The sequence below is a fragment of the Erpetoichthys calabaricus genome, chromosome 3 (assembly GCF_900747795.2).
Source record: "Erpetoichthys calabaricus chromosome 3, fErpCal1.3, whole genome shotgun sequence".
Taxonomy (NCBI): Eukaryota; Metazoa; Chordata; class Cladistia; order Polypteriformes; family Polypteridae; genus Erpetoichthys; species Erpetoichthys calabaricus.
The window spans coordinates 169243489-169260680 of record NC_041396.2 but is presented as its reverse complement, the minus strand read 5'-3'; the positions used below and the strand labels follow the sequence as shown (position 1 = coordinate 169260680).

At 39.3% G+C, this 17192-nt stretch overlaps 1 protein-coding gene across 4 annotated transcripts in view; it reads left to right on the top strand.

Annotated features, from left to right (window-relative positions):
• ralgapa2 (Ral GTPase activating protein catalytic subunit alpha 2) overlaps window positions 1–17192 on the top strand; it is a 789870-nt gene that overhangs the window by 457095 nt on the left and 315583 nt on the right. For all 4 annotated transcript variants that reach the window (XM_051925541.1, XM_051925545.1, XM_051925542.1 and 1 more), the window contains one exon: window positions 10612–10720. In XM_051925541.1, the coding sequence (XP_051781501.1) occupies window positions 10612–10720 (109 nt within the window). The remainder of the gene's footprint in view (window positions 1–10611; window positions 10721–17192) is intronic.

Genomic DNA, 17192 nt, shown 5'->3' with positions numbered 1-17192 from the left:
TTGGAGTGGTGTTCTTTTACTGCAATTCGGTACCCTTTTTTTGTCCAAATACACATTGTGGCCAAAAAGTTTTATTTTGACTTCATTGGTACACAGGACTTGTTTCCAAAATACATAAGTCTTGTTTAGATGTTCATTTGCAAACTTCAGGTGCTAAATTTTGAGGCTAGGAAATAGGAAAGTTTTTTTTTTTTGCTGACTTTACATTGAAGGTCATATTTGTTCAAGTTTTTCCATTTCTTAATAACATTATGGACTGAGGAAACAGCTACTTGAAAACACTATACTATCTTCTTGTAGCCTTCTCCTGCTTTGTAAGAATCAATTATTTCATTTTTCAGAGTGCTAAGCAGCTACTTAGAAGAGCCCATGGCTGCTGATTGTTGGGACAAGTTTTGAGGAGTGAGGGAACTTATACAGCTTGACAATTTGCATCACCTGGGGTTTCCTAATGGCGTCTGTGAATAAGCCATAGCTCTAATGAGATAATTAAGGTTTGAGACCTTTGTAAAAGTTTTCTGAGACCTCAATTATCTTGGGGTGCCCAAACCTTTACATAGTGCTCCTTTCCTTTTTTCACTGTTTATTGTACAAAACAAAAACAGAACACTAATTTTGCATCAATTTATCTTCTTCTCACTTAACTATTTATAGTAACAGACATTTTAAGCAAGACCCAAACTTATGCATGCCACTGTAGTCTGCATCAGAAGATATCACAAATAAATATAAAATAGGTATGCTGCAGTTCCTTCAAAAATGTAATGGCGATTAATCACGTGATTAAAATTTTTAATTGAAATTAGCTGCATATTAATCACAAATTAATTTTGTATTTCCTTGATACATATTCATAATTTTCTAAAAAGCCCAAATAAAACGGATTACTTTCTAATACAAAACAATTATAATAAATACTTGCCTAGGCATTTTAAATCATTCCAGTTAGTTCCTTTAACAGTTTTCTGTAGCAGAAAGAATTGAATGAACAGTGAAACTAATCAGTTAACAGCACAATGTAAGTATTTACATAAGTAAAATACTTAACTTTACTTACTTACTGTAAGTAAATATAACAGTGCATGTTTGTCTAGCACTTTGATTGGTTCTGTCAATGATGCTGTCCTTAAAATGATGTGATGATCAACCCCTCCCTACGACCCTAAACTGGGCCTCTCATCATATGCCAGATTAAAGTCATACCTATAACTTTTGTTCAGTTCTTTTCACTTGATTAAGCACATGCTTAATCTGCTGTTCACTCTCATCAGACAATCTAACTCATCCCGATATTACAGCTTCAGCAGGCAATGTATTTGCAATAAAAGGCAATAATCTTGTATGAGTGGCTGTTTAGTTTTATAATTGCCTTAACCAGCTTTCTGCGTGAAAGTAAAGGTTTCTCTTTTGGTGTCTAGCTGAATATTATTTAAAAGAGCCCTGTTAGTTTTCCACTTTTAAAGTTAAGGTCTTTAAAATTGCACATACCTGCATGCTTGCAAGGGTACATTTAGGGGTGTAATATAATGTCAGCTCCAGGGGATTGGAGTGTTCCTAGAGGAAGGTGGACAGTGTTGAGGATGTCTCTCGTCGAAGGGCCATTGAGGCCTGCCTTTTCTCTAAGGGCCCTCAGAGAGATACAGTATATCGTAAACTTCCTTTAGATTTGCTCTTATGTTGGCGCTAGATTGAAAATAGCAAGAAGGAAAGGGCTGGCAAAGTTTTGAAAAGTGCGCTTTTGCACCTTTTTTGATGAAGAAGTTTGTGGGCGACCTGGCATACACTGCTGCTGTCTTGTGAGCAAGAGGTTAGCTCATTTGTAGCTCACTTGTATAAAGGAATGCATTACAGGGAAATAGGAGACGTGTTCCTTTATCTGCTTGTATGTGTACAAGATTATAAAGACATTGCAAGAATTCTATATAGGATAGGATCAGTCGAAGGTGAAAGTAGCAGATGCAGTTCACGTAGACAGAAGATATTGTGGATGTGAGCATGACCTGCATTCATTTGGCACTGCCTCATTAACAATGTGTGATGTGTGGTCAACTTAACCAAATTAAACATTTAGGGGTTGCATTAAAAAATTAGGACTGAGCCTAGGGATCTGCACTGGCAACCTGAAGGTTGCTGGTTTGAATCCTGCAAATGCCACAAGTGACTCTACTCCGTTGGGCCCTTGAGCAGGGCCCTTAACCTGCAATGGCTTTTTCCTGGGTGTGATTTTAATTTGCATCCAGTCTCCAATTTACAGGGAAATCTTGGGGGTTGGTGGCAGGATGGGCACTCTAGCCACGGTAAAAAATAACACCTCACACTGTTTCAGTGTGGTGCTGAGGTGTCATCCATTGCATTGCTTCACTCAGGTGCCATTCTGGGTGATTCATCTTGTGGTGGATGCGACAGCATGCTATATTAGTACATGCTCCTAACCTCTCCTCTATTAAACAAATTACTCACAGAAAATTTTATGCATTAATAACCTGTTATTGATGATAAATCAGCAGCCCTAATATAAAAATTATATGTTTATGGTGATGAAAGCATTTTTAAAATGAAATAGCTGTTTGCTTAAACTTGTTGCAGATTAAAGTAACACATGGCACCATTTGTTATTTGATTCTTGTAATTTTTGATTGTACTTGAAGCCATGAACTGTAATATTTTCAGGGGAAACTGAATTGTTGTCACAGACAGTTAAATTGTATGTATTAAGTTTGGAGATACGACATGAATGACACACAATTTCACAACTGTAAAGGAGACAGTGTTTTTATACTTGCCAAACTCTGTCTGCATGAACATTTTTGGTGAGTAATAGAAAACTAGTAAAATATGTGAAAAACTAAAAGTTAATTGCTGAAAAATAAAATGAAAAATATTGTCAACCACATTTTCTGAATATAATTGTAGAGTTTCAACAACATTGGCATTTGAAGTGCAGCAATTTAGGAAAAGTCAGAGAAAGACATGAGTGTGACATGCACATTGATTAAATAATTAAAGATTTAAAAACACATTGCCAATTGTTCTCGGCTGTGGAGCTTCTAGTGATCAGGTATATGCTTTGGAGCTTTTAAAGTTTATTTCTTTGGTGTATATTACCAAGGGCATGCTGTTGTAAAATGCTATATTCTGTTAACATTTATGGGATTAATTAGTGCTTTGTTTTGTTTTGTTTTTTTTTTTTTTGTATTTTTATTTTATTAATTTTCATTGTAATCATTCCATACAAATAGATCAATTTATAACCCAACAAAATTGAAGACAAATCAAACCCCACCCCTGAGAAGGAGAGCTTAGCTAAAGGAAAATTGCTTAAGGCTTTTTAATAAGGCAACATTAAACAAAAGAAAGGGAGAAGTAAATATATATGTAAATAAGAGATGGAGAAGGTAATTAAATGCGGTAATAGTTATTTCTCTTATTCTAAAATAATATTGATTAAGTCCTGCCAGGTTTTGAAAAAATTTTGTACAGATCCTCTAACTGAGAATTAGATTTTTTCCAATTTCAAATAATATGAAACATCGGTTTCCCACTGACTTATCAGAGGAGAGTTAGGATTCTTCCAGTTTAACAAAATAAGTCTGCGTGCCAAAAGTGTAGTGAATGCAATAACCGTTTGCTTGTCCTTCTCCAATTCAAGTCCATCTGGAAGAACACCGAACACAGCTGTTAATGGGTTAGGAGGGATTGTGACCCCAAGGCTGTCTGAAAGGCACTTAAAAAATTTTGTCCAAAATGATGTTAGTTTGGTGCAGGCCCAAAACATGTGACCCAGTGAGGCAGGAGCTTGGTTGCAGTGTTCGCAGGTTGGATCCTGCCCTGAAAACATTTTGGACAGTTTTAAGTGAGACAGATGAGCTCGATATATAATTTTTAGTTGAATAATTCTATGCTTTGCGCATATAGAACTCGAGTGAATTCTCTGCTTTGCTACCTTTCACTCCTTTTCTGATATATTGATTAAGAGATCTTCTTCCCAATGTCCTCTTGGATCTTTGAAAGGTAGGGACTCTAATAAGATTTTATATAATGCGGAAATAGTGTTTAATTCCTCGAAATTGAGCAGTATTTTTTCCAGCATTGTGGAGGGTGTGAGGTGGGGGAAATCGGGCAATTTCTGTTTAACAAAATTTCTAATTTGAAGATAGTGAAAGAAATGTGTAGCTGGGAGGTTGAATTTTGAACGTAATTGTTCAAAAGATGTAAATATGTTGTCTATATAAAGATCTCTGAGCATTTTAATCCCAAAACTTTTCCAGGTATTAAAAACTGGATATACTTGCGAAGGTTGAAAGAGGTGGTTCTCTTGCAGAGGTGCCACTGATAAAAGATTTTCCATCTTAAAATGCTTTCTAATTTGGTTCCATATTCTGAGTGAGTAAAGCACAATTGGGTTATTAGTATATTTGCGATAACTTGCATTTATTGGAGAGCAGAGCAAGGAGTATAAAGAAGTACTACAGGATTTTACTTCTATTGCGGACCAAGCCTGTGTATGTTAATTTATTTGTGTCCAGGTTTTTATGGCTTGTATGTTTGCTGCCCAGTAATAAAACTGAAAATTAGGTAAAGCCATGCCACCTTCTGCCTGAGGTCTTTGTAGGGTTGCTCTTCAGATACGTGGGTGTTTTGAGTTCCAAATGAATGAGGTTATTGTTGAATCTAACTGTTTAAAAAATGATTTATTGATATATATTGGAATGTTTTGAAATAAAAAGAGAAGTTTAGGAAGGATATTCATCTTAATAATGTTAATTCTTCCGGCTAGAGTGAGATGAAGGGTTGACCATCTATGCAAGTCCTGCTTAATTTTTTCCATACAGACGGCAAAATTTTGTTGATAAAGAGCTTTATGTTTACTTGTGATATTTACCCCTAGGTATTTAAAAATGATCTGCTATGGTAAAAGGTAGGGTGTCTAATCTAATATTATATGCTTGTGAATTCACTGGAAAGAGTGTACTTTTATTCAGATTAATTCTAAGACCAGATATCTTTTGAAATTCTGTTAGTGCTGTTAAAACAGCAGGGACAGTGTTTTCTGTGTCTGATATATACAAGACCATATCATCTGCATATAGAGAAATTTTCTGTTCCAGTCCTTCTCTGACAATCCCCTTTATCTGATAAGAATTTTGGCAGTGAACCGCCAGTGGTTCAATAGCGATTGCAAACAACAGTGGCGACAAGGGACATCCTTATCTGGTACCACGTTCTAGTTTAAAGTAGTCTGAGCAAATGTTATTAATACAAACTGAAGCTTCTGGATTGGTATACAGTAGTTTGATCCATGCACAAATATTCGGGCCAAACCCAAATTTCTCCAATGCAGTGAAAACGTAGTTCCATTCAATCATATCAAATGTTTTTTCTGCGTCTAATGATAGTTATATCTCTGGGGTGTTTGATTTTGCTGGTGAATATATAACATTAAACAAGCGTCGGAGATTGGAAGATAGGTGTCGGTCTTTAATAAATCCAGTTTGATCCTGTGATATTACCGAGGGCAGCACTTTCTCCATCCTTCTAGTTAGGATTTTTGAGAGTATCATTATTCAGGAGTGAAATTGGTCTGTATGATGCACATTGTAACAAGTCCTTATTTTGTTTAGGAAAGACGGTGATTAATGCTTGACGAAATGTTTGAGGTAGTATTTGGTTGTCTGTAGCTTCTGTAAATGTTGCCAATAAGAGGGGAGCTAGCTGAGTGGAGAATTTCTTATAAAATTCTACGGGGTAACCATCAGGGCCTGCTGATTTCCCGCTTTGTAGTGACTTTATAGCGTCCAGTAATTCTGTTAGCGTTAGAGGTTTATTCAGTTCCTCAGCACTTAAAGCATCTATTTGTGGTATCTGTGATGTATCCAGAAATGCATTGGATTGTGTGTTGTCTTCTTTGGGCTCAGTAGAATATAAAGACTTATAATAATCTCTAAATGTGTGCATTATATTTTTATGGTCAACAATTTCTTCTCCATTCTTGTTGGTGATTACTGGTATTGCATTGCGAACTTCTTGTTTGTGAATTTGTTGAGCTAAAAGCTTATTAACTTTTTCTCCGTGTTCATAGTAATGATGTCTAGACTTATAAATAAGTTGTTCAGTTTCTTTAGTTGTTAAGATGTTAAGTTCTGTATGCAGGGCCTGCCTTTTCCTGTGGAGAACTTCATTTGAACGCCTGGCTTGTTCTTCATCTATTATAGTAATTTCACTTCTTAGCTCTGACACTTCCTTGGTTTCTAATTTATTTCTGTGGGAAAGATATGAAATAATCTGTCCTCTTAAGAAGGCCTTTAGAGTTTCCCAGAGTGTTCCTGCAGAAACCTCTGTGGACGTGTTTGTCTCTAGGAAAAAGCTGATTTGTTTGGATATAAATTCTGTGCAGTTCTCGTCTGCCAATAAAAGAGGGTTAAGATGCCATCTACGAGGTGAGTGTGAGGGGCTTAATGATTTTATCTCCAAGACTAGAGGGGCATGGTCAGAGATAACAATTGTGTCATATTTGCATGATTTAATTGTAGGCAGGAAATTATTATCTATAAAAAAATAATCAATTCTTGAGTAGCTATAATGCACTGGTGAGTAGAACGAATATGTTCTTGAGTTTGGGTTAAGAAACCTCCAGGGGTCTGATAAGTTGTGATCATTTAAAAACTGTGTAATTGTCTTTACAGTATTAGATGTCGTCCCCCCAGTCACAGGAGTCCTATCTAAGAGTGGATTTAGAACACAATTAAAGTCCCCAGCCATTATAATTTTATGAGTGTTCACATTGGGAATGGATGCAAATAGATTTTGCATGAATTCCTTATCATCAACATTGGGTGCATAAACATTTATCAAAATCATTTTACTGTTATATAAGTTGCCCATGACCATCACATATCTCCCTTCAGGGTCCGATACTACATCTGATGCTACAAATGGAACTGTTCTGTGTATGAGAATTCCCACCCCTCTAGTTTTCTTTATAAAGCTAGAATGGAACATTTGGCCAGTCCAGTCTTTTTGTAGTCTGAACTGATCCTTGGTTAGTAAGTTGGTCTCCTGTAAAAATACTATTTTAGCGTTTAAGCCTGTTAGGTGAGAGCATACTTTCTTTCTCTTTAATTCGTGATTCAGGCCTTTCACATTCCAGCTCACAAAGTTAACTGTCCCATCATGGAGACATTGATTCTGAGTTTTTAATGTCATTTTATAGTTTTAATTGGTAATATGGCAGTTTTAATCTTAGTTTCAAGATTGCCCATGAGTTATTGCATTTTAGCCTATTGTTGTATTGATATTTATAATTATAAGGATTACAAGAATAGATTAGATATAACCTGCTCTACTTCTCTCCCCCCTTTATCCCCCCACCCCCCCCATTTGGCCTCCCCACATGAGGCTAGATCCCACTTCGCGATGTCCCAGTCCTCTGACATACGAAGAGACAGAGCACGTCCATAACAAAACAAACCCCACCCTGCAGCGGCGTTAGAGAATTAAAACAGAGATATCTTTTGCAGCTAAATTCTTAATACTATCTGCCGAAAATATTATCATTAACAGTCTTTAAGCTTGAAATAATCTTCAGCGCTTTTAAGTTATTAAGATATTAAGATAAAAAAAAAAAAAAAAAAAAAAGAATCAACCCTGGGAATGGTTTTAAAAACTAGTCTAGGATAAACCTGGTAATTCCTACTGTAATAGTATAATGGTAATAGTATAAATAGTAGAAAAAGCAATAAACCAAGGGAATGATGTTAAACAGTCTACTTTAAGGTATAGTAGAATAAAAAAAAAGAAAAAAAAAAACAAATCCTACTTTAATTACTTCCACATTTTCACACTCACGTCTATAACTCTAATTAAAACATAAACATATAAAGTCCAGATAAAGAAAAGGATGTATAATTATAATACCAGTCTCTTTAAACATGGATCCAGAGAGCAGATCATAGGTCCTTCCCATGCCTTGATAGAATACGGCTCCTTATTAACTTTCAAAAGAGTGTCGGAAACAGCTTCTTCTTTGCTTAAGAAAATATAATATTGATCTTGAACTTTCACTTTCAGTTTGGCGGGATACAAGAGGCTGTATTTGATATCGGCTTTCCGTAGCAACTTTTTAATGTCAATGTAGGCTGCACGTTTTGCAGTTGTTGATGGTGAGAAGTCGGGGAAAATACGAATAAGATTATTTACAAATATAATCTCTTGCTTGTGTCTGAGAAGTGCCATCACATCAAGCTTACATTGTAGTCGCTCGAAGCGGACAATAAAAGACCTAGGTTTAAAGGTGCTTGGTCTGTTTGTGCGATAAGCCGCTGCTATCCCAATGTCGAGTTTAAAGTCATCTTCAATTATTTTAGACAGTAATTCTACTGCAAATTTCACTGGGCTTGAGCTTTCTCGTTTCTCAGGTATACCCTCAATTCTTATATTGTTTCTTCTGCACTCATCCTCCAGGACTGCAAGTCTGTCTCCAAGTTTTTTGCATTTGGAATTCGCAGCTGTGGCTTTTTCATCGGCGTTAGACGCCAGTTGTTCCGCTGTTTCAACTCGAGCCGTGAATACCTGCTTAACGTCTTCCACCTGATCTGTAATGTCATTAATCTGGTCGGCAAGCATTTTCAGTTTGGATTTAGTTTCTTCGATGTGTGCCACTAATTTCTGCAACATGCCTTTAAAGTTCACGTCAAAACGTTTAAATAGACGCGTTTCCTTATCTTTGTTATCTTTCTTAAGCTCGTTCTTAAGCTCAATGGTCGCCTTCTTAAGATCATTCTTGTTATCTTTCTTAAGCTCATTTATGGCCGTAACCATGGCAGTGGCCAGTGTAGCGATCATCTCTTTCAGTTCGGACAGTTCGCTTCGGCTTTCATGCTCCGCGAGTGGAAATGCAGCTCCTGTTACAACAGGTGCTGTGGGCTCGCGATGAGTAGATGAGAGCACATCCTGCAGAGCCTTTTCTAGTCTCGAATGATCCTCAGAAATCGGCTATCCATCGCGACCTGTATCACTCGCACCTTCGCTCCCATTTTCACTCTCGATTGGAGACAATACAATGGAGCGGGGTCCCAGGAAATCTGTGCATTCGTCTGCCTGTTCCATGTCAGTCTCCGAGAGGCCATACCTTGCACACGGGCCGGATGTCTGCCCAGACTTTGATGCAGCTTTAAGTTTCTTTTCCGGTTCTTTCTGACTTTTCTTCTTGTTACTCATGCTTGTATATTGTAGTGGAAGTTCCTTGGTCGGGTTAAATACAGGATACCTCTAAATAATATGAAATATGTGGGAAAATAAAGCCGCTGCTAGCGGAGCTCTGCTTCAGACGTCCATCTCCTATAAACGGACGAGACCAACTGCTTTGTTTTGTGATGATGCGGGTTCTGCTTCATGGTCCCGACTGGCTTCTGTGGAGCTCTCGAACCCGACACCGGATGTAACCGGATGAGCTGATCAGTGAAGGCATCACAAAGCAAGGGGATGGTGCAAAATGTGCAAAGTGCTTTTATTTAAAACAAAACCAAAACAGTGTCCAAAGAAATAGTGCAGTGTTGCAGTCATTAAATAAATACTCCATTAAAACAGGTAAATATCCCAGATGATTAAAACAAGGCTAAAATGAGATTAAAATCCTTCCAATGACATTGGGGTCACACCAGCCAAGCTCTGCTCCTTCCCAGTCTCTCCAGCTCTTTCAAAGTTGTACTCAGCAGGAGATACTTCAGCCACTGCAGTCCTCATTCTACCGACCCCTGTCATGGCTGCCTCCGTCATCTGCCTGACCGCTCAGGGTTGGTTGTCCTCTCGTCTTCCTTCTCGCAGTCATCATCCCTATGGCAGACTTTTCCCTGATCATACCCCACTCTTCCATAAAATCAGTGTGCACAATCCTTCCTGTCCTACGAGGGCTGATCTTTCGCTCCATCTGGCACCCCTGACAATGCTGACCTCTCTCTTTCACAGTGGGATGGCTTGTCCACTCTTTCCCCAATGCTGCTCTCTTGCTCTCCGCCTCTTCCTTTCCCTTACCGTTCTTTTTTCCCTTTCCACCTCGCGCTTCTACCTATATATTACGGGGACGTGGCTCAGGTGTGTCAATTAGCAGCTTCCGGCTTCAGTTACAAATGCGGACGATTCCTCACTGTGCACATAAAGAAGGAACCGCCTGCCTCACTCAGCGTCCAGGAACCGCTCCAGCCACACTACCATGCCCCCTCTTTAAGCTGCGAGTGCGGCAATTATCTATTTAAAAATTGTCCTTTTCGATCTGAGCTGTGGACCCACTATACCGCATGTCTTGAGAAACAGAGTTAAGTTTATGTTTCATAATATAAACAACAATTACGTGTATAAAAGATGTTTATGAATTTTAATTGTATGAAAAAATATTTGAACCAGGTAACATACGTTTTTAATTATTGTCCTAACTGTAATGCACCATGCTTTCTACTTTTACCTTTGAATATTAGTCAATTTTATATCTGTCTTTAAATCTTGTTATACTGGTCATTTTTCATTATCCACCTACTGTATATGCATTAAATGCTAAAGAAAATGGTTTGTATCCAAATATTTATAAACTTGTATTGTTCACCTTATCTTCTTCTTAAGGTGCATTGCAATTTGCAGCTTGGGGATCTGGATCTGTGAAGAACTACTGCAGTGCACTAATCATCCTTGTGTTAAAGATGCAATAAACATAATGGGTGTAACACTAAAGGTAGGTTTTAAAACTTGCAAAAATAACTAAACTGACTCTCTCTCTCTCTCTCTCTCTCTCTCTCTCTATATATATATATATATATATATATATATATATACACACATTTGTGATGCTTTTACATTTAAGCGTTGCCTATTCTCCCACGTGATGACACGATACATTTTAAAAGTCCCACATACCATCTTCTGTGCCGAACAGTATCAGAATGTATGGTAGCATATTTTAGCCACAGAAAAAAAAAAATTAACATGGTGAAAAGGTATATTTTGTGATTAAAGTGGATATTTCAGCTTTAATCTCAAAATGTCCACTTTAACCTTGTAGTCTACTTTATCATTAAAGTGTATCTTTGTAAATGTCATCTTAAAACTGACCCAGTTGTTAATTGCTACATACTTCTGATGCTTCCTCCTGCATTCACAGCAGCAGCCACCACACAGGACACATTAAATGTATGTTATTCCAGCTCTCTGCTCATTTAGACTCCTTAGATTTATACTTGATATCACTTTCATGATGAAATGCATGTATGCTATGTATATTACTTTTTACAGATAAATCATTAACTTGGTTTAAATAATGAATACTGATAATAATTACACATATGGGGGTGCCATGGTGGCAGAGCAGTAGTGCTGCTGCTGCCTCACAGGGAGTCAGTTCACTGGTGTTCCCTGTCTGGAGTTTGTATATTTTCCTGGTGGGTTTCCACAATGTGCTCTGGTTTCCTTCCAAAGATATGAAGGGTTGGGCATTTCGTGATGCTAAAATGACACTAGTGTGTGTGTGTGTGTGTGTGTGTGTGTGTGTGTGTGTGTGTGTGTGTGTGTGCGCTTGTGTTCAGCTTGCGATGAGCTGATGCCCTGTCCAGGGATTTTGTTTCTGTCTTGTGCCTGATGCTTGCTGGAATGGGCACATCCCCGGATTGATGGATGGAATCATTAAACATCCTTTTCAGAGATATTGTGGCAAGGTGTCCTTGGAATTTATTGGATGTTTCAGGCAATGCACAACACAGCAAAGCCGAATGTTTTCTCACAATGATGATATCTCGCACTGCCACCTGGTGAAATCTTCCAGATCTTTTAGTTGTTTGAACAGGAATTTCTTATGATAAGTGTTGAACCACATGGGTCTTGGTGCAAGCTTTATAAATAGGGTTAAAGCATTGTGATCCTCACCTACAGCAATCAACTAATACAAATAAATCCTGTCCTTTTTCTATTTTTAAAGGTGCCAGACATTATTGCCAATTATCTCCTTTACAGTTTCATTTTATGTTAGAGCCCTTTGCATAGCTTTACATACCAGTGATTCAATTCCAGTTACTGACTGTGGGGCACCTCATAATATTGCACTTAATGAATATGACATTTTACTATTTTTGGGCAATGCACCTCAATATGTACACTGTACCTCATGTTTTAAAATGAATTAAATCCTTTGGTCTCCTCTAAGAATATAATATTAATTGGAAACGTTAGTTTTTTTTCATTTCAGCTATAAAAGCTTATTTTTTTAATTTAAACCTTGTGGTGGATTGCCGGTTTCCCATTCTGGCCCTCACCCCCAGGCCGCCAGGAGGAGCTCTCCCGACAGCATGATCGTGCCCCGAGTTCCAGCAGGGCCTCATGGACTATGTAGTGTTTATACACAGCCCTGCTGGATACCTTGGGGGCCACCGGGAGTCGCTGTAGGGGGGCTCGTGGGCTCTTATGTGCCCTATAACCCGGGAGTACGTCACGGTCACGTGACAGGAAGGAACGACGTGCTCCCGGGGTGAAGAAAAGAACTGTTTACCCTGACCCGGAAGGAGTACGGACTTGTGGGTAATGGAACAGAGGCACCTCCGGGTCAGGGTGTATAAAGGACTCATGGGAAAGCCCAGACACTGAGCTGAGCTGGGAGGTAGGCGGGCGAAGTGTCTGGGCGAGGAGGAAAGAGTATTGAGAGCAGTGTGATTTATATGAGTAGTGTGGTGTGTAGAGTGTTTTGTGCACGTTATTGTTATTTAATAAAGAAGTCTTGGATTTTTACCTGGTGTTCAGAGTGGTACCGGAGGGTTCAAGAGGTGGACAAACACCACTACTGCTACAACCTACTGGAATTGTCAGCAGGCAGGATTAATGAGGCATCCAGGGTTAACATTAGCAGGTGGAGGTGATGAGTCAAAATTATTTAAAATGGAGCTTCAGGTGGTTCTCACTGCTGATCAAAAAATATCTCTTAAGACATTGTGGACCAGTTACCTTCACTGCTTCTTTCAGTTGTGAGTTCAGGCTTCCCTAGCTATGTGCAACAGATGTATTAGTTTGAATTGCTGGAGGATTTGAGGGATGAAGAGGTTTGGTTTTGTGGGCACTGAGGGAGAGTAGTTCATTATATAGTTTGTTTGTGCACACTGTTTTTCTGTATTTGATTGTTTACCCCCCCCCCAAACAATTGATCACAAAAAAACATTTAGGAATAAACCTACTGTATTTTGTCAATTGAGAAAGTTTAATGTCATACTTTGAATATCCTACTGTAAAACAATATCTGCAGTTACGCACATTCAGACTACTCACACTTGGAGAGAACATGTAAACTTCATTTAGAACCTAACCAGGCTAGCAATTAAACCTTAGTTCATGCTGCTATATGGCAAGAATTGTGTCTCTGCGACACCACACTGCCACCATTTAAGTATCCGCTTTAAATTACCTGATTAAATGTGTACTTCTAATGTTGGTTCTGTTGATAGCATTGATGGCCAGCTGCAAGTCTGCTTAAGCTGTCACTGTGATGATATCACTTTATTTTTTTTTTTTTTTGCGGAGTGTTGTGAATAAATAGCTGTAGATAGCTACTGCACTTTGAACCACACACTAAGAAATTTTGGTATCTTTTTTTATTTTATCAGTTTACTCTGATCTGATAGCTAGAAATTACTGTGTAACATAATTATACCAATAATAATAAAAATAATTAATTTGAGACATCACAATCAGACTTTTTGTCTTTGCTAGTAGCAATGCTGATGAGCAAATACTTATAGCCATGTATTTTCATAAGTTGGAAGTGTAGGTCATTAATGATGACTGCATTTCTACTGTCTTTGCTGAACAAATATAATAGCACTTTTTTTTGGGTGGGGGGGGGTTCTTTTGAATATAAATGCTAACTGAATTTGAAGCTGAGATGGCTATTTGAGCTTGACAGATCCTCCATGGGCTCTAATTTTCAACCAACTTAGCTGTATCTGCCAAATGAACAGGTGGCATGTTTTAAGTGCCTTTTCCTAGACGTCTGGTACAGTTGCTCTTGTATGAGTGTGGCTTTGATAAAAAGTGGGTCCCAGTACATCAAGTTACATTTTTCATAGAATTGTTCAAATATAGAAAAATTATTTAAGTCTTTTGACTACATGTTCACAAAGTTTCTTCTTCTTTCGGCTGCTCCCGTTAAGGGTTGCCACAGCGGATCATCTTTTTCCATATCTTTCTGTCCTCTGCATCTTGCTCTGTTACAAACAGCACCTCTGTCCAGATGTCACACCAAACATCCTTCTTGCTGTCACCCTTACTACATCTGCTGTAGTTGCCCAACTGTCTGGTAACTTTTCACTACCACCCAGTGCCTGTCTCACCTCCTCCCTAAACTTAACCTTGCAGTCTTCCTTTTTCAACTTCCACCATTTGATCCTTGGCTCTGCCCTCACTCTGTTCCTCTTCTTGATCTCCAACGTCATCCTACAGACCACCATCCTATGCTGCTTAACTACACTTTCCCCTGCCACCACTTTGCAGTCTTCAATCTCCCTCAGATTGACTCTTCTGCATAGGATGTAATCTATCTGTGTGCATCTTCCTCCACTCTTGTATGTTACCTTATGTTCCTCCCTCTTCTTAAAATACATATTCACCACAGCCATGTCCATCCTTTTGGCAAAATCCACTATCCTCTGACCTTCTTCTCCTTGACACCATACCTACCCATCACCTCCTTGTCTCCTCTATTCCCGTCACCAACATGTCCATTGAAATCTTCTCCAGTCACCACTTTCTATCCCTTGGGTACATTATTCATCACTTCATCTAACTCATTCCAAAAATCTTCTTTCTTATCCATCGCACACCCAACTTGCAGGGCATATGCACTACCAACATTCATCATCACACCTCCAATATCCAGTTTCATAATCATTACTCTGTCTGACACTGTTTTCTCATCCAAATCACTCTTGACATACTGTTCCTTCAGAATAATCCCTACCCCATTTCTCATCCCATCCACAATTTGAATCCACCTCTGATCCACCTGGCCTTACTCCCTTCCATTTAGTCTGTTGCATGCACAATATATCAACCTTCCTTCTCTCCATCATATTTGCTAACTCTGTCTCCTTACCAGTCATACTGCCAACATTCAAAGTTTCTACCCTCAGTTCCACTCTCTTTACCTTCCTCCTCTCCTCCTGCCTCCGGACACATCTCCCACCTCTTCTTCTCCTTCTTTGGCCAACAGTACCCCAATTTCCACCAGCACCCTGTTGACTAACAGTACTGAAAAGGGCATTGTTAACCTGGGGCTCGACTGATCCAGTATGGAAATTTGCATTGTTGTCCGCATATTGATTTGGCAAAATTTTACACCGGATACCCTTCCTGATGTAACCCTCCCCATTTATACAGGCTTGGAAACACACTGGTTTTTGCATCCCCTTTGGCTGGGATTACATGGTCACAAAGATAATAACTTTATATTTTAATGAAGGGGAAGAAGTCAACAGTAAAAATAGAGAATACAAATTCTGCTTAAGTTTATTATTCTGGTGCCATTTTCTCAGTGAATTCTTAAGTATAGGGATCTTTCCTGTAATTACAACAGTTTGTTGATAGAGGTGCATATACAATAAAATCTTCAAAGTGAAAAGGGTTTCAATTTCAGTAGGCCCAATGTTGACTCTAAACAAGAACAATAGGAGGTGGTTTTTAGCAGGTGTTGTCTCCTGGGGTGATGGCTGTGGGGCCAAAGACAGGTTTGGAGTTTACTCTAATATTATGAAGAGGCTCCAGTGTATAAAGATCGCAGCTAATATTGAGCATGTGCAGCAAAGAACAGACTACCTTGGGGGCTTGACTGAGTTGTCTGCCTGTGTTTAATAATGCATGTTTAGAATGCTGCAAATTTAAAACTGAATAAGAAAACTTGAGATGTTGCCTTCATTCATCTAAACCCAAAAGTGAAGAGCTCCATGGAGCTGTGAACATTGTATTGTGATGTACTTTGTGTCAGTCAAGGAAGGGTGTTCAAAACTGAATTCTATCTTTTTGGTAGTCAAAGAGGATGAATAGGAAATGGTGATAGTGAAAGGGGCCCTACTTTGTAAATACAGTCATATGAAAAAGTTTGGGAACTCCTCTTAATTCTTTGGATTTTTGTTTATCATTGGCTGAGCTTTCAAAGTAGCAACTTCCTTTTGATATATGACATGTCTTATGGAAGCAGTAGTATGTCAGCAGTGACATCAAGTTTATTGGATTAACAGAAAATATATAATATGCATCATAACAAAATTAGACAGGTGCATAAATTTGGGCACCCCAACAGAGATATTACATCAATACTTTGTTCAGCCTCCTTTTGCAAATATAACAGCCTCTAGACGCCTCTATAGCCTTTGATGAGTACAGGAAGTCCCCAGGTTATGGATATCCGACCTACGTCTTACAAATGAGGACGCAGCTGCGACACATGCGCCTCAGTAACTGCCGCTCCGTCATCTTCGGCCTGGGGATGCTGCAAGCGGTGGCTGGAGGGGGGCGATTTCGCTGCTTGCGCAGTGTAGTGTCCCTCGGGTGGCTCCCGGAGGCAAGCGGTGACCCGTGGTCCATAGTCACCGGAGCCACAGCTATCGCTTGTGTGCAGGACGATGGTTCACTGCCCGCCCACTACACCACCGCAGCTACTGCTCCTGACTGGACACAGGCTGAATGGAGCGGAGGGGGGCGTTTTACTGCCCACCCAGCACACACGGCTGGTAATGCTGCAAGCAGTGACCCGGTTGTGGCTGAACTGGGTGGCAGGGGTAGCATTGTATTTTGCCTGGGATGGCTGCCTGTTGAATTGGGGTTGGGCGATTCACTACCCGCCTTTGGCCACACCGTGTTCATTCTCGGTGGGCAGACACTGCAGAGAGCATACTGTAGTGGAAGTGACTGTGAGGTGGGCTGTTGATGAACCGACCCTCACCGCCCCCATTCATTTTCAATAGCAAGCCTGCTTGTACTGTTACGCACATAGCAGGAAGTTGTCTCTTGTCAGTACATCAGACGTGTTGACGGGGGGTCTTCCTGCTGTGATAACGTGTACAGTGCTGTGCAGAAGGGCTCATCTTATCCTTTTGTCTTCACCCTTCAAGAATGTCTCTGAAACACAAATCTGATGCAAGTGCTGGTGATACAGTAAAGAAGAGAAAAACCATCAC